Source organism: Eptatretus burgeri, chromosome 1, assembly GCF_056783735.1.
Source record: "Eptatretus burgeri isolate ZD-2024b chromosome 1, Ebu_testis_v1, whole genome shotgun sequence".
Taxonomy (NCBI): domain Eukaryota; kingdom Metazoa; phylum Chordata; class Myxini; order Myxiniformes; family Myxinidae; genus Eptatretus; species Eptatretus burgeri.
Genome location: NC_140961.1, coordinates 33476080 through 33502285, shown reverse-complemented (window position 1 = coordinate 33502285; position 26206 = coordinate 33476080). Strand labels below are relative to the sequence as shown.

The following is a 26206-nucleotide window of genomic DNA, read 5'->3' as shown; positions in this document are numbered from 1 at the left end:
ATGTGGATCTACTACCCGATCTACTGATGTGGACCTTCGGCCGGGGTTGTGGACCCACAGTTTGGAGAGGTTCTGTGCCTCTCTCATGATCGAGACAGTCGGAAAAAAATCTACATCAATTACTTCCAAGTTGACGAGGTTCTTGTTCGGGACACGAGTTTCGGTAAACAGTAAACTATCCGAAGGTTTGCCATTCGGACAAGTTAAGCATTGAGGGTGTTTGTCGAACTACCATCATTTACAACATCCTTGAAGGTTTAAACGTTAATTTCCCGTTTAATCCCTCACGCCGTGACCGGTTCGTTAATGATTACATTGGGGAGGAACAGACTTGTTATTCGTTTCGCATTGTTTGAAGGTTCCACACAGTTCCACGTCATGAGCCGATCGTTTTGACGGACTGTTCATTCATCATCTCGTGTGTGAACCCCGTGTTTTGTTGTATTTCGTTGGAGATTAATTAATTTCCACCGGAACCATTTTCCCTTGAGGAGTGTCATGATTTTCCGCGCTGAGGTGTTTTTGGAAATGTCGGATTTTCGCTCATCACACGGTGGAAATCGATGTAATAAAATATTGTCTTGTTATTATCTATTATTATTATGACGTACTATTAAGTATTGTAATCCGATAAAATCGAAAGGCTTGCGGTGACGTCACCAAACTTTGACACGAGGTGAGAGTTACATCATCTATTTGTGATTGGGCAGTGAGCGAGCACCGCCCCCGCCCATTGCCATCGTAACGACCAATCGGATGCCTGTTGCCAGTCACGTGGCCTTCGCCACAAGTTAAAAACATGGAGCGAACGGTGGCTCGTTCATTGAGCGAGTGCTTGTTGTGAAGGAAACTTTGCTGTCTGAGAGTTTGTGTGTTTTTTAAATTTATATCATTTTGATTTATTGTTTTTATTTTTTTATTTCTGTTTTATTTTTATTTTTCTCGTATTGCTCGTACTATTTACACTCCGACTGCTGCGAGAGTTAACAGCCGCCGGGGTTGTGTTGGTGGAAGCCAACGGTCCTGAGCGGGATATTCGCCATTCGTGCTCGAGACGTTTTCGTTTTCTGAGGTGAGGAGGACGAAGAAGAAGAAGAAGGAGGAGGAGGAGGAGGACGCTGTGGAAGATTGTTTGTCCATTTGTATCTTTGCAATCGAAGCTCTCGCTGCGAGCCGCGACCTGTGAGCGAGTTCTCTTGGTGGATTTTTTTCCGGCCCGCCTCGTTTAGTTATTATTATTATTATTATTATTATTATTATTATTATTATTATTATTATTATTATTCTCATCATCATTATTTAATTTTTTTTTTGTTCTTTGTTCTTCATTTTTACGGTCTTGGCCGTGGAGGGGTTATTTCTGGACATTTTGTGATTTCTATAAAGTGCGGCCATCGCAAAAGAGCGAGATGGACGGGCGACCCAACACCGCTCCGGCCGAGCAAGGTACAAACACGGAATCGCTATCGCATTTCTTGCATTTCTCCACATGATTATGAACTGGAGTGGTCGTGTAATGGGTCGTGGGAGGCGAGCGCGGTCGACAACGCACACTTTTTTTTTTTTTGTTTGTTTTCGTCCTTCCTCGGTTTGTTTATATATCTCTCCTCTCTCTCTCTCTCTCTCTCTCTTTGTCGTTATTTTAATTTTCTCAGTCGGGATGGTTTCCCAATCGGTGGTCGCCACAGCCGAGGCCTTCAACGACGAGCTCAACGGCAACTGGACCAGCGAGGACCAGGCCCTGAACGAGGCGCGAGCCCGAGCTCGCGAGAAGCGCAGGCTCCGCAAGAGCTCGTCGCGCGACTCGGGCCGCGAGTCGCTGTCCGACGCCAACGGGGACAACGCGCTCGCCTCGAAGAACGGCTCGGCCAGTCCGAGCAAGCCGGGCTACGACCGACGGTCTCGCAGTGGGAAAGGAAGAGGCCTTCCCAAGAAGGGTGCGTATCCGTATCCCCCTCGTAGGCACGTCAGCGGGTGCGGTTGTTTGTGCAAGGACCTGCTGCTGCTGCTGCTGCTGCTGCTGCTGCTGCTGCTGCTGCTGCTGCTGCTGCTGCTGCTGCTGCTGCTGCTGCTGCTGCTGCTGCTGCTGCTGCTGCTGCTGCTGCTGCTGCTGCTGCTGCTGCTGCTGCTGCTGCTGTTAGCTGTTTGAGTCGTGGGTTTGTGGGTGGTTCGTGGGCTGGGAGGGTCCACTTGGAGGGATAATCGTGTTCTTTGTAAGGGGTGTGGTGGTGCTGGAAGTTTGAGCGTCCCCCTGTCATTCACGTGGAAAGTTTTGGCAGAAGTGTTTTCTCGACGTGTGCGACGAGGCTCGTTTGGGTTTTGTTTTTTATTTATTTATTTATTTATTCCTTGCGGACGTTGCCTGGGCATGCCAGCGCTTTGAGATCGTGTGCTTGTTTTGTTTACTTTGTTGCTTGCATTACTCTACCCACTTGGTGCTTTGATGTCTTTTTTTTTTTTTTTTAATAGGGCTTGTACCCCCTCTGGCCCTTTATTTATTTTTATTTTATCTCCCACGCACTAATCCATGGAGCACGGTAACCTTTGCAAAATGGGACGATCTGCATTATTTAAAACCACTTTGCACTAAGAACTTAAAAAAAAAAATTTGCCTTTAATATAGTGCAGTAGTTGTGTCATCAATTGATCAATCCGTTATTGATGTGATGAGATTTTTTTTTGGGGGGGGGAGTCGGTGGTGGTTCGTGGTTGGTTCGTTATTTCCAAGGTGCCCACCAGGTGACTGTTACAGTTTACCTTCCATAGGCTTTGCCACCTGTCAAGTATCTCTGGTATGCACCATCAGATTGCCGGAACGGACAAACTATATTTAAGGGGTCGTGGAAGGAGTGACGTGACCTGATGGTTTTCTGACCTCACACACCCCCCCCCTCCCCAACTCATGATTATGGAAATCCAGCTTTAACCCCCCCATTTACTGTTTTTCTACCAATGTCTCTGTCCTGGAAAAAAAGTGCCTGCAAACCAAGATGGTGGATTGAACCTAAATTTTCCCACAATTCCTTGCGATAAATTTGTGACCCTCAATTGGTGTGCCAGGGTTCGTCGTTTTGCGAAGGCAGGCCTTTCACCGATTTCTGCACAAATGGTTCGATTTTGTTGCTGTGCAGGTGGTGCTGGTGGGAAGGGGGTGTGGGGTGCCCCAGGTCAGGTTTACGACGACGATGAAAATGTTGATGCACGCGATCCGAACTACGATGACGACCAGGTACAGTTCACCTTCTGTCGGCTTCTCCACCTCTTAAGCATCTCTGGTATGCGCTGTTGGATTGCTGTCTTATTTTGTTTTACATTGTTTTGAGAAATGTTTGCATTTCTTTAAAGGTAACCTGTTTGGATCCAGACTCTTTTTGGGTGGACTCTTTAGAAAGAAAAACCCAAAAACATATTTGGGGTGACTTGTTGGGGTTGCCATTTGAACCCCTGGATTGTGATGATTGAAATCCATTGTTAACTCGCATACAGGTTTGTCCATTATCTACCGTCCTTGTAATTAGTGTAAAAGTATGTTGGCATCTGTTCTCTCTCTCCTTCGTGATATTTGACACAACGCTACAGAGGAAGCAAGCACACTTCTCTCTGAGCCGCTGAGTCTGGATTCAATACCCAACTATAAATCTTGTTTGGTGTTTCGTCAGCAGGACTTTTTCACCCCAAAGTGCCCACCATCTCTTGGATGGATCTTTCGTCAGAGGTGTCCATTAACTCTCATTTCCTCCTTTCACCTTGTCCTCCGCATCGTCCCTCCCTCTCCCATGACCTCCCTCTACCCATGACCTCCCTCTACCCATGACCTCCCTCTACCCATGACCTCCCTCTACCCACGACCTCCCTCGACCCACGACCTCCCTCGACCCACGACCTCCCTCGACCCACGACCTCCCTCGACCCGCGACCCACGACCTCCCTCGACCCACGACCTCCCTCGACCCACGACCTCCCTCGACCCACGACCTCCCTCGACCCACGACCTCCCTCGACCCACGACCTCCCTCGACCCACGACCTCCCTCGACCCACGACCTCCCTCGACCCACGACCTCCCTCGACCCACGACCTCCCTCGACCCACGACCTCCCTCGACCCACGACCTCCCTCGACCCACGACCTCCCTCGACCCGCGACCTCCCTCGACCCGCGACCTCCCTCGACCCGCGACCCACGACCTCTCACCGCGACCCACGACCTCTCACCGCGACCCACGACCTCTCACCGCGACCCACGACCTCTCACCGCGACCCACGACCTCTCACCGCGACCCACGACCTCTCACCGCGACCCACGACCTCTCACCGCGACCCACGACCTCCCACCGCGACCCACGACCTCTCACCGCGACCCACGACCTCTCACCGCGACCCACGACCTCTCACCGCGACCCACGACCTCTCACCGCGACCCACGACCTCTCACCGCGACCCACGACCTCTCACCGCGACCTCCCACGACCTCTCACCGCGACCTCCCACGACCTCTCACCGCGACCTCCCCCTCCCACGACCTCTCACCGCGACCTCCCGACCTCTCACCGCGACCTCCCACGACCTCTCACCGCGACCTCCCCTCCCACGACCTCTCACCGCGACCTCCCCTCCCACGACCTCTCACCGCGACCTCCCCCTCCCACGACCTCTCACCGCGACCTCCCCTCCCACGACCTCTCACCGCGACCTCCCCCTCCCACGACCTCTCACCGCGACCTCCCCTCCCACGACCTCTCACCGCGACCTCCCCCTCCCACGACCTCTCACCGCGACCTCCCACGACCTCTCACCGCGACCTCCCACGACCTCTCACCGCGACCTCCCACGACCTCTCACCGCGACCTCCCACGACCTCTCACCGCGACCTCCCACGACCTCTCACCGCGACCTCCCACGACCTCTCACCGCGACCTCCCACGACCTCTCACCGCGACCTCCCACGACCTCTCACCGCGACCTCCCACGACCTCTCACCGCGACCTCCCCCTCCCACCTCCCACGACCTCTCACCGCGACCTCCCCTCCCACGACCTCTCACCGCGACCTCCCACGACCTCTCACCGCGACCTCCCACGACCTCTCACCGCGACCCCCCTCCCACGACCTCTCACCGCGACCCCCCCTCCCACGACCTCTCACCGCGACCTCCCACGACCTCTCACCGCGACCTCCCACGACCTCTCACCGCGACCTCCCCCCCCCTCCCACGACCTCTCACCGCGACCTCCCCCCCTCCCACGACCTCTCACCGCGACCTCCCCCTCCCACGACCTCTCACCGCGACCTCCCCCTCCCACGACCTCTCACCGCGACCTCCCCCTCCCACGAACTCTCACCGCGACCTCCCCCTCCCACGACCTCTCACCGCGACCTCCCCCTCCCACGACCACGACCACGACCTCTCCCTCTAATTGGCTCATTCCATGCTGTTAACAGTTGTTGGACGTTAAATCCCACTGTCCTGTGTGGACGAGTTATCACTGACACCTTGGAACGAATTTCATATTCCTGCATTTGTTGCTTTGTCAGCCAGTTCATGAAAGCCATATAATTCTCCAACCTCCCCTGCAAGAATGTGGGAATGATTGACGGCCATTAACTAAGTCTTCGATCGTAATCGGTACAAGTTCACCCATGGCCCCTTAACTGCCAAAAAGTGATCGAACGTGTAGTGTGGTTGATGAAGGGTTTGTACATCATGCAACCCCATGGAGTTGAGCTCGAATGCCGTGTTGTGTGGTTTGGATTGCCATTGCCTTGGCCGAATGACCTGATAACCGTGCTTATGCCTGGCCTCCCTTTTCTTACCAAGGGTGATTGTTTTTACGAAACGGTTGTGCCTGAGCTCGACGGGGAGACGCTCGAGAAATCTGTCGCCCCCATTGTCAAGGAGTACTTTGAGCATGGTGACACGAACGAAGTTCTGGTGAGTGAGTTTGGCACGATGAAGATTGACGGAAACTTAGACTTTGTACCACATCATGAACCTCATACTATCTGGATTTGTTTTGATTGCTTTTGTGTACCTCCTTTTATTTATTTGTTGGGTTCCTCAATTGACTGGCTTTGCATGACCCATGACCCATACATGAGAGTTGAAGTACAACCTTTGTGTTTTGGTTGTGTGAAAGTTCTTTCATTCCTTGTTTCTTTGTTTATGTGCAATTCCTTTCAATACACAAACTTGTCGGGTGCATGAATGATTGGGGTGGGGGGGGGGGCAGGCATGAGATTCTCTAAAAAGTTGGTGTGGGAAGCTTTCCATCCGGCCTTTCACGACAATTTTGCACCTGCATGGAAGTGCATATTGAGCTTTTCAGTTGCAATTCTTTCACCACTTGTACTCTTGTACTGGGAATTGTCGGGCAAAATGCCGACAAATTTGGCTTTCGAGCAGAAAATCCGTTCGAGTCGAAAGTTTGCTTGTGCTTGGGCTAAGTTTACTGAAAGCACCTGACTGTCCTCTGGATTTCCTTCCACTCCTCGCGTTTCACTGTTAATTGGTCGAAGGTGCCGTGCAGGAATGGTTAATCTCCACTCACATTTTACAGAATTTGGCCTGAACGCTTGGCAGGCGCTGCACTCACCTTGAGTGACGTGTATACACCTTGATTTGATTATTTTTTATTTTTTATTTTTTATTTTTTCTTTTTAACTGGTTTGTTTTTCTTTCCCTTTGATGGTGGAAACATTGTACACTGGTTGAGTTGTGAGCCAATCCTTTGTTCATCAGTCGGTTAATGTGTGTTATTGCGGTGTTCTCAAATGGGAGTCTGTCCAAAATGTGCTTTTGCATTTGTTAGTCTGTTCTCATTGCTTGTTATGATTCCTCCGATTTTGTTTGGTACACGTGGTGGGAAGTTTCCATTGCCTGAGAGTTTGTCCGAAACTTGACTTTCTCTTTGATAGGTCGTTACTCTTCGCTTTGTTTCATTTACTCTGAGCAGGCACTTGCCTTTTATTACTTGACGAAATCTACGATTTTGTCAAGTATGTTGGTTTGTTTTGTTTGTGTGTACGTCTCGCTCTACAGGTCACATTTTGAGTCAGAATGTCATGGAACTTCACCAATAAATGGACTTATTGGCCACCAGAATAGAACCCTACAACTTTTGGCATGTCAAGGTCAGGAAAAATTCATGAAAATCCGTATCTTTTAGCATGGGCCGATTTTCAAAAATTCATGTCTCCGCCAAATCTTAATGGATTCCTTTTCAAATTTGAAACACTGATGTAGGAGGGGAGTATCTTTGACTCGATTAAAAAATGGTCACATCCGTTACGGATTACGGAGGTGACAGGTATTTTAATTAATTAATTAATTTTTTTTTTATTTTTTTTTTATTTTTTATTACTACCCAAAAATACCTAATATCGCTCTATATTCTCGACGAGCCAAAACCCCGTCAGACGGATTCTGTTCATTCAACCACCCTCACCAGCTCACCCACACTCGAGGGCCATGGACTGGACAAGGCGTGCTTACCCCTGCCTACTCATCCCCCGCCCCTGCCCCATTCCCCCTCGCCTTCAATCTGCTTACCCTGGCCCCGCCCCCACCTCTTCACTCCCCGCCCCCGTCTCTTGATTCCGGGGCCCCCGCCCCTGTCCACCCCCTCACACTCAACCCCGCCTAATTCACCCCAGCCCCCGTCCACTCATCCCCTGCCCCATTTCCCCCGTCTCCCGCTTTCAATTTGCTTACCTTGCCCCCCCCGTCTCTTCATCCCCCGCCCCCGCCTCTTCACTCCTCGCCCCCGCCTTAACGAAATGTGTTTATTCTGCTTCAGAGTTGAAGGTTGACTATTGCCACTCTGTGCGATGCACTTACAGGTACAAAGTTTTTCAGTCCAGGTCACAGTACCGAGAAAAACGTGCCGCGACCACTTGGAGGAGCACAAAATTGGTCCTTCAGTATTAATATTGTGACGTCCACGGGACTTGAACAGTCCCGCCAACGTAGAATGAGCCGAAACTATGGAGGCGGTTTATTTATTTATAACCCAAACATGGCGGTTCTAATCGCTCTACCGCAAACGGGACGAGGAAGGTGGCACGAGTCACTTTTCACCGAGTTGATGATGTTTATTTGTTTTTATTATTAACCAGAAATAACAAGACTCGGCAAGAAGAGGGATCCGGGGCGATTCGACGGGATGGTGTGGGATCGGGCGTGGGGAAAATAGACAATTCCAATGAATATACAGATCTCAAACCCTCTAAGGCGCCAAGCACGCGCGCACACACGCACACACACGCACACGCACACACACGCACACACACGCACAAAACGTAGCAACTTCTGGTGGTCAGGCTGGACCGTGGTGTGGACGCAACTGTCCCTGGGTCAGCGTCGGACGAGCTGGCCTTGCTCTCGTCAGGAGGGGCAGGAGAAACCGTGGTGCTGTCGACCTCCTGGTCCTGGCCCAAGTCCGCTCACAGCCGCCAGGGAACCAGTTCTGGTGCCAAATTGCGAGCAGGAGAGGGAGGCAGGTCCGCCCGCCGTTCGACCCCGTACTCCGAGTCAGCAGAGCCAACCAAGGTGAGGCACGAGGCTCAGCAAGACTCCAAGACACGATGAAGAACACGATCGAATCAGCACAACAACAAGTATGCTTCCCGCGCAACAGCCTCCACACCAAAAAAACGCGATCTTTTTGTCCCGATCTTCTTCCTCTTCCTTTTCGACCCTGAACAGAACCTTTTTTATCCTCCTGTCCTCGTCACTTCCAATCGAGCCGTTTATTGGCCCACCGCCGTCGCCTTCTGCCAATCGTGATCACGGGACGGAGCCATCCGCTGCACTGTCCTGTGACGTCACGGCCAGCCTCCAGGGACTACTAAAAGGGGTTTACGCAGACACACTTACCCTATCCCGTGTCCCTATCTAATTACGTGACAATTATCATTTCCCCCTTGAAGAAATGAACATTTACTAGACAACTTATCACCACTGAATTGCTACTTATTACATCGAGATCCTGGTAAACTCGAACAGCATGGCATACCTAATTAAACATCCTAATTACCCTTTGAATGCATACCCCCCTCAAACGTAACAATATATAGAAGATACAATGTTTCTTGTTACATTTTTTCGTGTCAAATTCACATTCTGAGGTAGTCAGCATGTGCAGAAGAGGGTTTTACATTGCAGATGCTATTTTCGAGGAGTGGAATTGCACCTCTCAGCGGTAACGGTCTGTTGACGACGGACTTAATGACGTCCTGACGCCTCTCAGAGGTGCCGTCACGCGTCGCCATGTAAAACGAAAAGTGTTTATTCTGCTTCAGAGTTGAAGTTTGACTATTGCCACGATGTGCGATGCACTCTTACAGGTACGAAGTTTCTTTCAGTCCAGGTCACAGTACCGAGAAAAATGTGACGCGACCGCTCGGAGGAGCACAAAATTGGTCCTTCAGTATTAATATATAGATGGTACGCGATCTTGTTGAATTTCGTCAAGTCCTGGCCCGATGGGCCATTTATTTATTTATTTGTTGGGATTTTGTGATAATGCTTGCTCTTTTATTTGGGGAGAGATGGTTAAGGGTGTGTCCTCATCTCCCCCCCCCCCTTTTGCCTCTCTATATGTGGAATTCTCCTTTGGGGATGTTTTGTCAAAAGGTCCAACTTGTGATGTACGTGCTATGGCACAAGCGTATGAACATGTGCCCTTTGGAGTGGAATTTTTCTCAACACTTCTTTTTCCACATTGTTTTGAAACCCATGGGTCGCTGCTTGTTCGTGCTGAAACTTTTGGATGCTTAAAGTAAATGATATGGGGGCTGGCAGGATAGCTTGGAGCGATGCAAGCTCCACACTTGCTTAAGAGCGCTGTATTTGTATGGGGGAAGGGGTAAAGGGGGTGGGGTGTAAGTGAAGTGTTTGCACATGCGATGCGTATGTTGGCTTCAAGATTGATTGTACGTGAACTTGGGGTCCCAACACGAGGCAAGGGATCAGATTTGGAGGTGCGGTTCTCGGTGGCTTAAATCTCTTGCTATGTCTTACCTTTGATCATTGGAAATGAGAAAGGTAACTCTAAGAGATTTCCTGTGGCTGTTTTGTGGAGTGTTGTGTGTGGACTTTGTTGTGGATGTGGTATTTGAGGGGGGCAGCCCACCATGGTTCCTGATTGGTTGGAAGATGCTCATTTGTGCTGTGATTGCTCAGCATGTTGAACCGCCCCTCGACTTTGTGCAGCAGTTTTCAAGCTCTCGTGTTAACTTTGTCACTGAAGCATGATCACTTCAAAAGCCATTATTACATTAATTTGACCTTGTTGCATCTTTAACATTGTGCCATTCAAATAGTTGTGATTGCCTTGAGATTTGTGAATGTTTGCCAGTCCTCATGGACTCTTGTTTTGTTTGTTTTGTTTTTTTTTGGTTTACTGCTGATTGAATGCAGTGTTTTGCCTTTGCTGTTAAATGAATTCAAACATGCTAGTTGTGACTGACTTGGGCAGCTTCCCAGCAGCAATGTTTCAATCGTGTGCAAATATGTACTTTTAGTCTTTTGTTGCTTATACATTCAGGTGCAGGTGTGGAAATCCAGAGGGAGAGAGATTTACCATTTGTCCTTTTCCCCCATCCAGATTAATTTTTTTTCTTGAGGTTGCAATTTTCACATTAACTTTGGTTGTTGCATGTTTACTCATTTTCCTGGTTAACTTTGAGAAATTAATTTATAGTTGTTTTGGTTATTTTTTTTTTATTTTTATTTTTTCAATCTTTCTGATCCTTCCAAATCTGTCAAGTATCGACATCGATGCAGGAAGGCTTCTTTGCATATTTTTGTATGTATGTATGTGTGTGTGTGTGTGTGTGTGTGTGTATATATGTATATGTATATATATATATATATATATATATATATATATATATATATATGTATATATGTATATATGTATATATGTATATATGTATATATGTATATATGTATATATGTATATATATGTATATATGTATATATATATGTATATATGTATATATATATATATATATATATATATATATGTATATGTATATATATATATATATATATATATATATATATATATATATATATATAATATTATTGTTACGGTTGTGGAAATTCACAGATCGCCATTCAGGTTCCCCAGAGGTCGGTTATGTCTGTGTGTGTCCAGATTAGATTTCCCCACCAATGTCTAAAGGGGCATTATTCGTGTGATGAGCTGTGCATCTTCGAGCTCGCCATTATTCTTTGCTGTCTTTAATTTCAAACGAACACACCACTCCTTAACAACACCACTACAACTACATCTCAACAACCACATTACAACCATGACACCTCAACAACCTCATCAATCTGCACAACACACCGACCCTCCTCTACAAACAAAAGTAACGGTTAAAAAAACAAGATGCTCCATAGAGACATCCCGATCACACCTGGGATTCCCCCCTTCCCACGCGCTGAGAGGGAGGAGGGGCGGATTCAGCCTGGGTAAAGGTTCAAAGGTGAAAGAGGGGAGGGTGCTGATTTGGGATGAAAGAGCCCACGGCGGCCCCTCCCCTCGGGGCTGATAAAACGCCGCGATTGGAGAGATGCCAAGACTGAGTGGGTGTGGGAAGTTCAGAGTCTGTGTGGAGAGCGCCGGGCTTGAGTGCTGAGGAGTTCGGAAGTGGAGTCAGGCCGAGACACCGAGGGTTGCCGAAACAGGGCCCAGCGAGTCACCCCCGATGGTGGCCAGGTAACCTGCACGGCCTCGCGGAGCTCTTTTGGTCATCCCAGATCCGAGGAACATTAAAGTCTTACGGGCCCAGTTCTCCCTTTTCTTTTCTGTGGCGCCTTATCCATAAGTAGAATGGTTATAATTGCATATATGTTATAGATAGACGACGGCTGTAGGTCTTTTTGCTCGTGTCTTGTCCCCACCCCCATTCATTGCATTGCTTGCATGCATATGTGTGAAAATAAATACCCCCATTGTTTGAATATTCACCTGCTCGTTGCGTCCCTTTCTCCATTGAACTGCCATAATTGCATTCGGAATAAATAGCTGGTTTTAAACACCGATAAGACAATCGGGTCCAACTGGGCTTGGTGATTATAAACCGCTCTGCAATTGCAGACGGAAAGAGCTGCTTAAAGCGGCTCGTTTCTGAGCAGGTCCCGTTGAGGTACAACCTCTCGGTAGTCTATCTGCGCGAATAATTAGGTAAATCGACAATTCGGCGATCGACCCTGTAGTGTGGGCAGAGCATTGACCTGGTTGTGGTTTCGTTAAAAACACGCCGGTAGCTGGATTTCGGCGTTGATCCGAAAGCTGTGACTGGATTGCCATGTTCGGTGGGCGCGCGCGGCCGCAATCGGGATAAAGGCGGTCGTCCGCACGTCGGAGTCGTGAGATCCACAACAATATATGTATGTATGTATGTATGTATGTATATGTATATGTGTGTGTGTATGTATGTATATATATATATATATATATATATATATATATATATATATATATATATATATATATATATATATATATATATATATATATATATATATATATATATATATATATATATATATATATATATACAGGCTGTAACATTTTAATCATTTGAGGCCATCAAATTTTTAGCAACCCCTTATTCAAATATGGACTAATAAAATTTACAGTTGATGTTTATCTCTGGTGCTGAAGGTGGAAGGAGGTTGTTTTCAACTCTGTCTGTGTTTGTTTTTTGTTTGCAGGATATCTCAAAAAGTTGTGGATGGATTGTGATAATTTTTTGGACATGTTGGTTGTGTGACAAGGACAAACTGATTAGATTTTGGTGAAGATGTCGATTTGGCTACTATAATTTTTTTTTTTTAAGTGATTCTTTTTCCATTGACAGATTGGGCCAAACATGATATACTGTATGGCACAAGATCTCAAAGTTGACGGATTTGTTTTCAACTCTGTGGACAGGTTGGCTGTGTGACAAGGATGAATTGATTCAATCTGGATACGAGAATTTTATTTATTTAAAATTCTTAGTGATTGAGAGATGGAGCAAAAATATGATTTATAGCATGATATTTAAAAAAAACATTTGGGCCTGATATGTTGCACTGTATCGGGCACTGCTTTGTGGAGGTATGTGCTCTATCTATCGCGTGCCCTTCTAGTTACCTCCATCACCAAAGCTGAAGGAGGTTATGCTTTCACTCCTTTGTGTGTGTGCAGGATATCTCATAAAGTTGTGTGACAAGGGTGAACTGATTAGATTTTGGTGAAGATCTGGATCCAACAACTAGAATCTTCACCATTGAGAGATGGGGCCAAAAACAATATAGCACGATATCCCAAAAATTGTGGACAGATTCGGACAAAAACTTGGTAGACACGTTGGGTGTGTGGCAAGGACTATTTGATTCGATTTTGGTGAAGATCTGGATACGAGGATTATTTAATTTTTTGAAGTGATTCTTCACCATTGAGAGATAGGGGCAAAAACGATATAGTCCTGTATAGCACTATTTCAAAAAATGTATTTGGCCTGATGTGTTTTCGTGGATCAGGTATTACTTGGTGGAGGAGGTATGTGCTCCACCGAGCGCCCTTCTAGTTTTACGCTGTTTTCATCAAGTGTAGTTGAGTTCAAAGTTGACCTGGACAGGCTTTGCACTTTGAGATGCTGTCTACTTACCTCTGCTACCGAAGGTGGATGAAGGTTGTTTTCACCCTGTCTGTCTGTTTTTGTTTTTCTTTGAGCAGGAAATATGAGTTTTTGATGGATTCAGATGAAATTTGGTCGTCAAGAACCGATTGATTCGATTTTGGTGAAGACCAGGTCCGATAATGTTTTTCATTTACAAGTGGTTCTTCACCATTGAGATGGGACAAAAACGATAGCATGGTATCTCAAAGTTGTGGACAGATTATGATACAACTCTGTGGATGATTTGTGTAGGTGACGAGGAGCTGATTCGATTTTTGTTTCAGATCCAAAGCATGAAGGATTACTCCCGGGAGCCATCCCATTTTGAACATGATATATATATATATATATATACATATATATATGTATATATATATATTTGTAAATGTGTGTGTGTATGTATATATATATATATATATATATACATACACACATACACACATACACATACACACACACACACATACACACACACACACACACACACACACACACACACACACACACACACACACACACACACACACACACACACACACACACACACACACACACACACACACACACACACACACACACACACACACACACACACACACACACACACACACACACACACACACACACACACACACACACACACACACACACACACACACACACACACACACACACACACACACACACACACACACACACAATCAATTTCGAATGCAACATTCTGTTTTTAATACCTTGGAGTGAAGTTTTAACTCTTAACTATGTCATATTCATTGCAAGACTAATGGTTGTTGCTTTGTGTTTGATTTGCTGATTCTGTTCTTTTTTTTTTAAATTTTTTTTTTTCAAACATTTGGAAAATGAAAATTATGCACAAACCTGGCCTTCAATTTTTATACTTTCAGGTCGTTGTACAATTGTGGCAAGAATTGAACGAGGCTTGGCCTACAGATCCATGAAAATAAATTTTGGAAATGGTGCTTGTTGCATCTTTTTAAATTTGTAATCTGAACTTGTTGTGGGTTACAGGGCTGGAGGGGAGTGATGTGAAAGTTTGAGCTTGTGCTTTTAAAGATCACTATATTTAAAGCGGCTGTTTTGATACTTTCTCACTTCCATGTTTATCAATGAAGCCGCTTCCTTGATTTATCTTCTCGAGTTTTTAGCCCAGATCGGGCAATGCAGGCATCTTGTCGACATCGCACAGCTTGGACAAGTCTGTGCTTGTTAAAAAAAAAAAAAAAGACATTTCCGCCGTGTGCAGATGTGGCAGATTCTGCAATGCAAGCTGTAATACTTGATTGCACTGCTTAAGAACCATCTTGAGGAAAATGGTGTTTTTATCCGTGCGGTAATGGTACGAATTCTCGCCATTTGCTACCCTCACCGTAGTTGCAGCTGCAAGACCTTAACCTCGGCAAGCACGAGCCTGAGCTCTCTGTACTCGCGGTGTCTTTGTCTCTCGAGGGCCGAGCCAGCCACCGTGAGCTCACCTCTCGCCTTCTCTCTGACCTGTGCCACCGTGCCTTGTCCAAGCGACAGCTGGCTACTGCTTTCGACAAGCTGCTTGGTAACCTTGGCGAGTTGCTGCTCGACACGCCGGACGCTTCTCAGGTGAGTCGTGGCTCTTCCCCCCACCACCCCCTTGCTGCACCACCATCTGCTTCAAGTCTGGTGCTTGTGTATTTATTTTTAACCTGGTGTGCCTCGTGTCCGCTCGAAGAACATGTGCTCCCCTCGCGTTCTCGAGCTCCACGGGTTCTATTTGAAAGCCTTATTTTGGAGTTGATGCCATTTATCCGTTAATGACCTTTGTTTTTTTTTGTTTTGTTTTTTTTTTTGTATGTAATGTCCAGGCTTTTGGAAGAGCTAGAATGCAACATAACAGCTAGAAGGTGGTGACAAGTGGCTAAGTGCACCAACAGCTGGGTAGAGGGACATTTTGAGGAAGATTGGGTGAGTGGTAAGAACATTGGCTATAATTTCACAAAAACAGGAAGGTTGAATGGAGATACTTTATTTAATCATTTGACTGCAGTATAAAGTATTTGTTGAACATCCAGAGACAGATGGATACTTTTCTGTGTCTGCACACGTTTTCTGTACTTGGTTAATCAAGGTGTTTGGCTGAAACCTGTTTGAGGCTTGTGGAGCTTGCACGGTGTGGTTGACTTGACCATTTGTGCTTTGTGCAGCAACGCACGTGACATCCAAACGCTCCCGAGGCAAGTGCTCGAACTGCGAACCGTAGATAGTGTTATCAGCTTGTATGTTGTTGGGCAATATATATTTTTTATATATATATATATATATTTTTTTTTTTTAACACGGCCGCACTGTACATGCCACACTGTGTTCACGTGGTCTACAATCCACCTGTCTTGCTGTGGTAGATGGGATCTGCAAATGTAATTTACCAAAATGAGTGCGTCGGTTGATCTGTGCAGAGAACCATCTTAACTGCAAACGTTTCACTTGGAGAGGAAAGTGACACCTCGTTCTTGACTCCGGGGCGTGTGTGTGCGTGGGTCGTGTTTACGATGGGAAAATTTGCAAAGCAAAATGTGGCGATGCCTTTCTGGACGCGTTTGTTCACCGTTTAAAAAGGAAAAAAAAATGTCCACCTCGCAAACGCTTACTTTTCTAGCTGTTTGGATGTAGTTTGAGGGTGCAAGCATCGTTGGGGTCGGCAAGCCCAGAAACCAAGTGTGGAGAGTGGGTGGGTGTCGTTCATCTGAAAATAGATGCCATATGGGAGCAATCATACATAACTGGCTGTTCTGTGTGCACAAGATGGCAGTGCTAGTATTTGTAAAGGAAACTTCCTTCTTCCGGGAAAGGGAAGTTTTCCATGCAACTTCCTTGGGTGTTGAGCCAGGCAATTGTAGCAGGATGAGTTAAATGTCTGAGTACGGTGGCGGAGGTTGCAGACTTTTTTGAAAAAAAATTGAGCTTTCTAATCTGGGTCAGATTCTCGACCCGATCTATAAACCGTCTAACCGGTGCTGGGTGTGATCGCTTTGTTGACTAATGCTGGGAATGTAATGGCAAACCACCCAATGTGTGCCCTTGCTATGACACTGCTTCAGTAAGCCCTGTCCTTGCTGACTGGGATGGTTTCTGATAATTTAAATGTTTACCCTTGTGTTGCTTATCATTTGGGAAATGAGGAACATATTTGTTGTGGCGTCTGAACGTCAAGTTGCAATCCAACAAGAAGCACAACTTGAATTGCAGTACATGGTGTTTGCTGCCATTGTCTCACTTTGGGCCTCTATTTTACAACTGTGGAGTGTTTGGACCACAAGATGATAATCTTTTTTTCTTGTCTACACCTTAATCCCAACAGGTGTGGGGGTTGGCCATGTGCCCTCAATTTTCTGCATCTTCTTCTCTTAATCCCATGCTCTTCAAATCTCCTTTCACTGCCTCCCTCTGCTGAAATCTCTGTTGGCCTCTGATCTTTTCCCTCCAGTTGGCTCTTCCATGCTCTCTGCATTGGTTCTTCATCCCTTTTCCTCATGTGTCCAAACCACCACAACCGAGTCTGTCTCTCATCCTTTCTGTGATGCTCGTGACTCCAGGCCTCTTGCGTTTCTACTCGTTATCGACCGCTCTCTTGGTGATGCTCTTGAGAATCCACCAAAGCATTCTCATCCCTGTCCTCTCCAGCAACTCTTCTCTTCTTTTTATTTTATTTTTATTTTTCTCTTCTTCTTCCTCAAAGCTCTTGTATCTATCTGCACCATACATTATAACTGGTTTAATCGCTGTATTGTAGATTTTATCCTTCTGTCATGCATTGCACGAATCTCCCTCCAAAAGTTGCCCGTGCCGTGTTCTGTTTTGCTTCCGTTTTTGCACAAAGCCAGTTTCTTGTTTTGTGCAAACCATTTTTGTTCTGAATTTGGCTTCCTCACAACTTTTTCATTGTAACCTTTTTCCTGTTCCACTCTTTGAAAACTGTGAATGTGTGCAATGTGTAAATCCACAATAGTCAAGTGTGCAGTCAGTTCAAATTGAACCAATGCCCTGGGTGTTTGCGGAGCATGAATCACCACCCCCCTTCATTGTTTCTTCTGATCACTGTTTAATGCTGTTGTTGCAATTGTGGATGAGCCTGAGGCATCAACATCTTGATGTGGTTGGTGTGGCATGTCTCCAGATGTTGGGTCAGTTCGTTGCGCGTGCTGTGGCCGATGACATCTTGCCAGCGGATTTCCTCGAGAGTCACAAGGGCCGTGTGGCGTGTGTGCATGCCAGGTACAGTAGCCGATCTCTCACTCTGTCAATATTTTGAAGTGTTGTTCTTGAACATGCATGCTTTTAGTGTGTTGGTTGATGTTCAACCTCAAGGTGTTGAGGGATTTTGGTTGTGGTGTTTTAAAAATCATAAAGCTGGCCCAATAATGATGCAGCTCCCAAGTCCATGTGGAGGGATTGCATCATTACCATACTTTCCTGAATGATGCATGTGACAACAGGTGTTGCTCTAGTCTCATCAAGCAAATTTAAATATTGCATTAAAATTCTAATGACCATACATTTGTTACCTCTGCTACCAAAGGTGAAGGAGGTTGTTTTCATAGCTCTGTCTGTCTGTCTGTGTACAGGATATCTCAAAGTTGTGGACAGGTTGGGTGTGTGATAAGGACGAATTGATTTGATTTCGGTGAAGATCTGGATCTGAGAATTATTTAATTTTAGTGATTCTTCACCATTGAGAGATGGGGCCAAAAACTATATACAGTCATGTGCTGCTTAATGACGTTCTGGGTAACGACTGATCTGCCAGCTCTGAAAAATAAAATGTATCTTAAAAATTCCTATTGCTGAGTGATGTAGCTGACATAGTGCTGCCAGTCTTATAAAAATAGCACATACAATTATGTATGCTGTACAGTACATAATACTTCATAATGATAATAAACGAGTGTGGCCCTGTTATAATGCGATTGTTGAGGTCCATAAAATGTCATCGTGATAAATCGGGATTCAAGTAAATCTGCTTTTAAACTGAAACAATGTTTCCATGCTTACCTTCTTGCAAGTAAATTACCTTTGAATTGAAGAATTCTGTGAATAAATTGTTACAGTTGAAATTAAAACTCAAAAATTTTTTTTTTTGTGAAGCTTTTTATGTTGTTAAAACAATCGCACTGTTCTGAAAATATATATCACAATTGACAGGAGCTCGTTTCTTCATTTATAAATTGTAACATCGATGCAATGATTATGTATTTATAAAATCCAAATGCTATGTATTCACCTTTCATTAATCAATGCGAGAGAAGATTGGAAGCAGCTGCGAACAACACCGATGGCCGTCATGAACAGCACAAAGGTAAAACTAACGCATCTTCCGTCTCTCTTGGATGCGTGTTACAATTGCCGACAGTATTCAGTACAGTAACATGCTGTACAGGTTTGTATCCGAGGAGCAATAGGCTACACTGCTACACCATATAGCCGAGGTGTGTAGTTATGTGTAAGTATGATGTATGAAAACGAAAAAAAAAATGATGTTTGCACAACAACGACGTTGCTTAATGATGTGTTTCTCAGAATGTAACCCTGTTAAGTGGTGCATGACTGTACAGCATGATATCTCAAAAATGTATTGGGCCTGATTATGTTCTTGTGGTGGAGGTTTGTGCTTGACTGAGTGCCCTTCTAGTTGTATCTGTTCTGTAGCTCTGGTCTGACCAGATGTTGCAGAGGTAGTACAACTTACCTTGGAGCTGTCTTGTTGGGTTCATTCCTTGGAAACCCTTGTGTTGGTGCTTTGCAGCTAAGGTGTTGCATAAAAGTGTGCTGTCCTTTGGATGGATGTTGAGTACTAATTGGACATTGAAGATTCCATGGTCTTTTGCTCAGAAGTGAGTTGTTGCAATCATGCTCAAATCAGTTCCTGGTGGACTTGAAATGCATTCAAGCCAAACTGTGATTGGCAGGGCAGGCCTGGCCAGCTGCTTTGTGATACTTGGGACAAACTTGTAGGCTGACCCTCACAGAGAATGGTGGAATTCATTGGATGAAGTAGTTGTAGTTGTCCAAGTAGCTTTCTGACTTTTTTTTTTTTTTCATCGAATATTTTATTTGGCATGGTCATCTTTGCACAAATCTTCTGATCTTACTGCTGTCAAATTGGAGTCATCCCTGTTTACTTGATCTCCAGATGACTTTGCTGAGATTCTTAAAAAATAAAAATGGACCTACATTGAAAAAAAATGCCTCTTTACATTTTGTGCAAAACTTGTTTTCCCTTGTGAGCATCTATCTAACCTTAGTCCCACATGTAATGGATTGTTGGTGTTTGACTTGTTTGGCCCTTCATGCACATTAAAAATGTTTTGGCTGACTTTAGGGAGTGCAGACATTTGGTCCAAAGGTCGGAGCAGAATGGGTCGACTCGAAAGGTGTTGGTGTTTTGTAATCTCACGAAGGCTATCGTACAAAGATGGGAATTGAACAAATGTGGAATTGTAATAAGTTGCCCTTGAAATTGAAATGCTTATAGTCCTGCACTGTGTTGGTTAACCCCCCCCCCCTCCTCCCCCAAAAGGGCAGCTTTGGACAGAGCCTCAGTGCTGCTTGGCATAAAGCGGAGCATCCTGAAGCTTGACAATGTGTGGGGTGTGGGTGGTGGCCAGAGACCTGTTAAGCATCTCATAAAGGAGGTATGGATTGGGACTGCTGTGATTAAAGTTTAAATGTTTATAAATAAATTGCATTTGGGTCATGAGGCAGATACACAAGTTAAAGTTGTTGAAATTTTTTATTTTTTCTTTTAACCCAAAGTTTGGGGCTCATTGTTTATTAAATCCATGCTTGTTTTATGGATTGCTTTATTTTTATTCTCCAGCCAATGTGTTTGGTTATTTAACTCTCTTTTTTTTGTTGCTGTGGATAAATAAAGACTTTTATCCATCCAACTTGCTGACTGGTAAACTCCTGGCCTCGTGGATGTTTGCAGATGAACCTCTTACTCAGGGAGTATTTGGCATCTGAGGATGTGGCTGAGGCTGAACATTGCCTCAAGGATCTTGAGGTTCCCCACTTCCACCATGAACTTGTTTATGAGGCAGGTTTCCTGGAAACTTGGTGGCAATTTTGTTGTTGGTGTTGTTATTTTTGTACAAATTGGGATAACATAGATTGAGGGTATTCCTCTGGGTTTGGGAGGAAACCAATGCTTGATTGCTCATTTGCCCAACAGGCTGTGGTAATGGTCCTCGAATCCAGCAAGGAAACGATGCGGCAGATGATTGTGAAACTGCTTAAGGCATTCTGGGACTCTGGAGTGTTGACAATCGACCAGATGAACCGGGTGAGGTGGCCATTTGAAGCTGGAAGCAATTGGTACCACTCCTGTGAGAGGAGCAGTTTGACACAGGTTAAATCTTTATGGAAGCTCTTCTTTTTTTTGTTAAATTTTTTTTGCATTTGGTGTACATTATGCAGAACAGGAGAGCAAATGGGAATCAATTATTTGAATGTGGTTTGTTCTGACTCATTTCCTGATCTGTTTTCCTGCAGGGTTTTGAGCGAGTGTTTGCATCGATGGATGACTTGATCCTGGATGTGCCACTGGCTCACTCAATCCTGGAGCATTTTATGGACAATTGCCTTAAAGAAGGAGTCATCAGCAAGCAACTGCATAGTCAGTGCCCAAGCAGGTACCTGTTGATGCTTTATCCTGTTTTCCAGGTGATGTGTGACTGATGCACAGTTGCCTGTCTGCCAATGTGCTGTCCAGCTTTGTTTAAGGTTCATTACTATGTTGTAAAACAGCCATCTTGAACTTTCATTGCTCCTACCAACTCCCAAAAGCAAACTTCAGCTTCCTCTTCCTCTGTCCAAAACTAATGGCCATCTATAAAATAGCATGTTAAAAAGTAAAAGCCCAAGCCTTCTTGCTTTTGCCAAGAGCCTTGTTCTCTTGCCAATAAATGCTTCACTGTTTTTCAGAGGCCGGAAGCGCATGGTAAGCGAGGGTGACGGTGGTCAGCTGAAGCCTTGCTAAATGAATTGAAATGTGAGCCAGGAGATTGCATTGTTTGCTTGAGAGATTAAGTATATGAGGATAATTGTAATTATATTCAATCTTTGCTTCAAACTCAATATTTGGTGGTGACCCCTTGTGTCATCTCCCATTCCTTTACCTTTCAACTTTGACATTATGGCCTCTGCTGCCCCCAACCCTTCCACCCCTCATCCCCAACCATTGCACCCCTCCATACTTCCTTTCAGCACTTTGCTCCTCAGTGTCCACAGTTTTCTGCTTAATTTTTTTTTCCCCAAGTAATGTGGTTACACATGTGCAAGTGGTCAGTGTACCTGCAAGCTTTGTGGGGTGAAGTTTGGGAATATTTGATTGTTCAAGTGGAATTGCATTGCTGGAAGATCCTATAATGGTTCTTCTCTCTCCTCGTAATTCCTGTTTCAACTGTACTATTGAACCTGCATGTGGTTTGTTCTGGTTTAATCCACTTTGACTGGAATTAAAAATAAACATGCAATTGTTTTGAATTTGAGATTCCTGCATTTTTTTGGGGGGGATGTAAGAATTGGTTTGTTAAATGGTGTGACTTGCACTTTTGAGGGATTGGTTGTCTCTTCATGAGGTCATTTAATTTACCCCTCCCTGCACCTGTTTTCTGATTATTTATCTTTGTCAGCTCTTTCAATGTGTGAAGTATTAAATTAAGGAGAGAGTCTGTTGAGTATTGGGGGGAGGGGTGGAGAAGTTGAAATCAAGGCATCAACCTTCACTGAATATTGTTGTGGATTCACGCGTGCGGGCGGCCATGTAACTCGAATCGCGGCACGTCGCCCACCGGACGGACAATCCCGTCGTGACCCTCTCGGACTAACGCCGGGAACTAGTCACGGGTGGGCCTTTCGGCCTCACCACGATCGTGCCAATCGGCCCCCCGCGTGGGATAGGGTTGTTCGCCAAATTTGACCTACCTAAGTACCCACACGGAGAGTAGACCGGGCGATCGCACCTCGCCGCAGGTCGACTTCGGACACGGGCCACTTTAAGCGACCCGTTCCGTACTATCGAGATAACCGAGCGGTGTTATCGTCAACCTCGACGGTTCCGATTAATTCTTGGGTGTATTTAGCCCACTACAAACCCTTTACGTGAAGTAAGATGGAGATTCAATTAAAGAAAAGACGAAGCGAAACGGGAAAAACAGTTCAACATAAGGCACATTTATTCCGTGGCAAACGGAAAGCACACATATACAATTACCACAATTATGCACCAAAAGCAAATGTAACAAAAGAAGAAATGACAATTGCGCACCAAAAGCAATTGCAACAAAAGAAACACAATGCAGATCTACTGCCGACTACGCGAGCACACGGCAACACTTACACAGTTTTACTTCACAGACGGCGCCGACAACACATATACTCCATAGCAAAAGAAAAAAGGGACCACCCTCAACGATAAGGGGGCAGACGGGCCTGGGGCCGAGACCACGTCGAGCCTACCCGTCCGGTGATGAGCCGCAAAATGGCGGCGGCGCCCCGACTCCGCGGGCCTTGCTGGCACTGCCTGGAATGGGGTGGGAACAGGGCCCCCTTCTCACACTATCTCAACGGGGGGGGGGGTGTTGATGCTCGGGGGAAAGAGGAAATCTGGCTGGCTTGGGTCCCGCGACGAGCGACTCCACTGCGACCTCGACCGCGTTCCCGGCCTCCCCTCTCCGCAGCTCCCCGACTGACACGAGCGCAGACCTCCACAAAGCTTCTTGGCTTCTCCAGCATCTCCGGACCCCGACAGACACTCTCTCGACTGATTTCGCTGCCGCCTCAACTCTCCAACTCTTTCCTCTTCTCAACTCTCTGTAATTCGCCCCGCGCTCGGCGCTTTATAGTCTGACAGGAGAAATCGTATGCAGATTTTTGGATCAGGAACGGCCCGGGGGCGGAGCCACGCTCCCCCATTGGACGGAGGAAAAGTGGGTGTGAATCATTCTTGATCCGCGAATCTGCATATAGCGATTATACTCCGACGCGCCTGGAGGCGGGGCCAAATCGCCCCACGCTCGCTGATAAGACGGAACAGAAGTGGGCGTGAATCATTCTTGATCCGATTTCTCGGAAAGGCTGGTGTTTTTGCACCCGCTGCTCGGTGCGTGCCCTGTACGAGTCCAGTATTGGTGCCCACAAGTGGCGCGGGAATGGCGGTGATGCTATGGTTGCGAGGGTGAGTTGACGGTAAAGGTCGTGGCTGTTGGCGTTGCTGTTGTGAAGCGGTTGGTGTGTGAAAGCGGTTGTGGAGAAGGTGGATGTTGTGAAGGCAGTTCTGGAGAAGGTGGCTGTGGTTGTCGAGATGCGGTTGGTGGTGGTTGGGGTGGTAGTAATGGCAGTTGGTCCAAAATAAAGATAGTAAAAGAAAAACGGCTATCTAAAAGGGTCGCAGCCCAAATGAATGACATTTATTCCCTCTAAACAACGGGTTTGGGGCTAACTTCACATATACTTACAGAGATATCTCACCTACGGGACCTGAATGGTGGTTTGCGAATTTCCTCAACCACAACACTACCCCCTCCCCTTTTTACAGACTCGTCCCGAGTCGTCAAATTTTCGTGTGCCATCATGTGTAGTTCTCCCCTAGTACATTTTACCTACGGATCCCTGAGTGCGACATTCATGGTATTCGTGTCCCCAAAATAAATAACCTGAGGGCTGAGTAACTACCTCAACAAACCCACTCACACGGACGACTTAAATAAAATTGCCGGCGCGAAGACAGACATGACGGGGGAGCACTCATATGTACAGTACATCTTAACCTTAACTTACAAATTTTACACTAAACCATGGCCCAGGATCAATGAACTCTGCAAAAAGAAAGCAGTTAGCAGGGAGCCAGGCTGCTCGGATGCAGTCTCTGACTCAAACAATGCAGGTGACAGGGAACGTGGCCAGCTGCTCACACGCAGTCCAAGGCTTTCCCTTTTGAACTGAACGCAGTGAACCACAACGGTGCATGGGCTGCACAAACGCAGTCTCCGTGCCAGCTCAAGTGGCACACGCAATGAGCACAACGAATGGATGGATGGACACAAACACGGTGCACGGGCCACCACTGCAGGCCCGTGTTGTAGCTGCCAACAGGGCAGTTCTCGCAGCTTGCAAACTGTTGCTTTCTGATCCTGGCGCACATGGCAATGAACAGGGGGGCAAAGCAAAAATTGAACGGGGCTGGTGAACAGGGGCAGTGGGCATGGCATGGCAAAGGTGATCAGGCAAACACAGCCTGCAGACGAACTGGCCGGCACAGGCCTTGAAGAAAAACAGCCAGCCGGCAGATGAAGTGGGCCGGCACAGGCCTTGCAGCAACACAGCCAGCAGATGAAGCTGGCCAGCCTTTGCCGTTCAGTGGAGGTTGGTGGAGGGAGTGCGGTGGTGCTGGCCACTCGGAAGGCAGGCTCAGACCTACCTTCCTGTCTCCCTCCCACCTATCGCCTTTGCCTGTCACTGTACATACCCACTCCCTTAATTTGTAAAAGCCAATTTAGCCCCAACTTTTTTTTTATTTTTTTATTTATTTTTACTTCCCCACTATAATTCGTCCCCTTACCCCCTTTATCATCCTTGTTCGGCTAACCTATCCTGTCTACTATCCTACTCCCAACCCCTACGTTCCCTTCCCGGAGGGGAACAAGGGAGAGCTAGCGTCCTGTGTCGAGGCCCAATCTAAGCCTCAGAATGGCCTCCCCAGACTTCAGCGATCTATAATACAAAGTGGGTCCAGCGGCCCACAACGAGAGCGAGGGGATGGATGGTGCGGAGGGTACACTTCCTATTCTACCCTATCCATTTAACTGTTAAACTACCCCGGGGCTTTCAACAAGCGCCTCTCGCTTAAACTATTGGTTCTAACAACCCAGATTCCCGTCGCCTGTGTTGGTGTCCTCACAATTTCGGGCCTCGCCCCCCCAATTTTCTCTCCGTGCCCTCACACGGTTTCATGGCTGGGACGTGTGGCTCCCTTTGGCAGGCACGACCCTCTGCCGAATCTCCCGCTATGGCACCCCCGGGCACTACACTGCCTCCGAACCTACCAGCTCCCTAAACACCGGGGAGTGCCCCCCATGGCACCTCTCCTGAAACGCACACGTGGCAGGCTGGCTTCCCAGGCCCCTTTCCGAGGGTCACCCGTGCCCACACCACTGCCCACACGGCTAATGGCGCCCCGGGCCCCCGCACCAAGCAGGCGCACCCGTGCCCACTACGCTATCCCGGCCCGCCATGGGCCCTTGGCCTACCACGGCCGACTAGCCTGGTGCCCGGGGTACCCACTCAGCGATACTCACCTTTCGCAGCCACGCTCCCAGCCCGTCAACAGGGCTCCTGCACCCCTCCAAATGGGTTTCGAGCCGACATTCACACCAACAACAAAACGACCTCCATTTTTCAATTTAACTAACCCCCCCCGCCCTCACTCTACACTGACCCCAGGGTCCCTTGGGCGGGAGTCACTCCTCCCCCCAATCA

At 46.7% G+C, this 26206-nt stretch overlaps 1 protein-coding gene across 5 annotated transcripts; it reads left to right on the top strand.

The window, feature by feature from the left end:
- Positions 1-818: 818 nt before the first annotated feature.
- PDCD4 (programmed cell death 4) lies at positions 819-22213 on the top strand. 5 transcript variants are annotated; one of them, XM_085878333.1, is made up of 12 exons: positions 819-1072; positions 1387-1446; positions 1656-1937; positions 3132-3229; positions 5817-5930; positions 15074-15295; positions 17847-17944; positions 20247-20361; positions 20658-20765; positions 20901-21011; positions 21221-21360; positions 21653-22213. In XM_085878333.1, exons 2-12 carry the CDS (start codon positions 1410-1412, stop codon positions 21705-21707), a joined length of 1380 nt encoding a protein of 459 aa, XP_085734459.1. In that variant the 5' UTR covers positions 819-1072; positions 1387-1409; the 3' UTR covers positions 21708-22213. The 5 variants fall into 5 exon arrangements, with proteins under 5 accessions (XP_085734459.1, XP_085734446.1, XP_085734455.1 ...); XM_085878320.1 differs by having other exon boundaries at positions 1352-1446; XM_085878329.1 differs by having other exon boundaries at positions 819-1182.
- Positions 22214-26206: the final 3993 nt, after the last annotated feature.

Excerpts from the sequence above, each read along its gene's own strand:
- PDCD4 (XM_085878333.1), top strand. The coding sequence starts at position 1,410 with ATGGACGGGCGACCCAACACCGCTCCGGCCGAGCAAG. Across the intron at positions 3,230-5,816 it reads CGAACTACGATGACGACCAG|GGTGATTGTTTTTACGAAAC; the intron begins GTACAGTTCACC and ends TTTCTTACCAAG. Across the intron at positions 15,296-17,846 it reads ACACGCCGGACGCTTCTCAG|ATGTTGGGTCAGTTCGTTGC; the intron begins GTGAGTCGTGGC and ends GCATGTCTCCAG.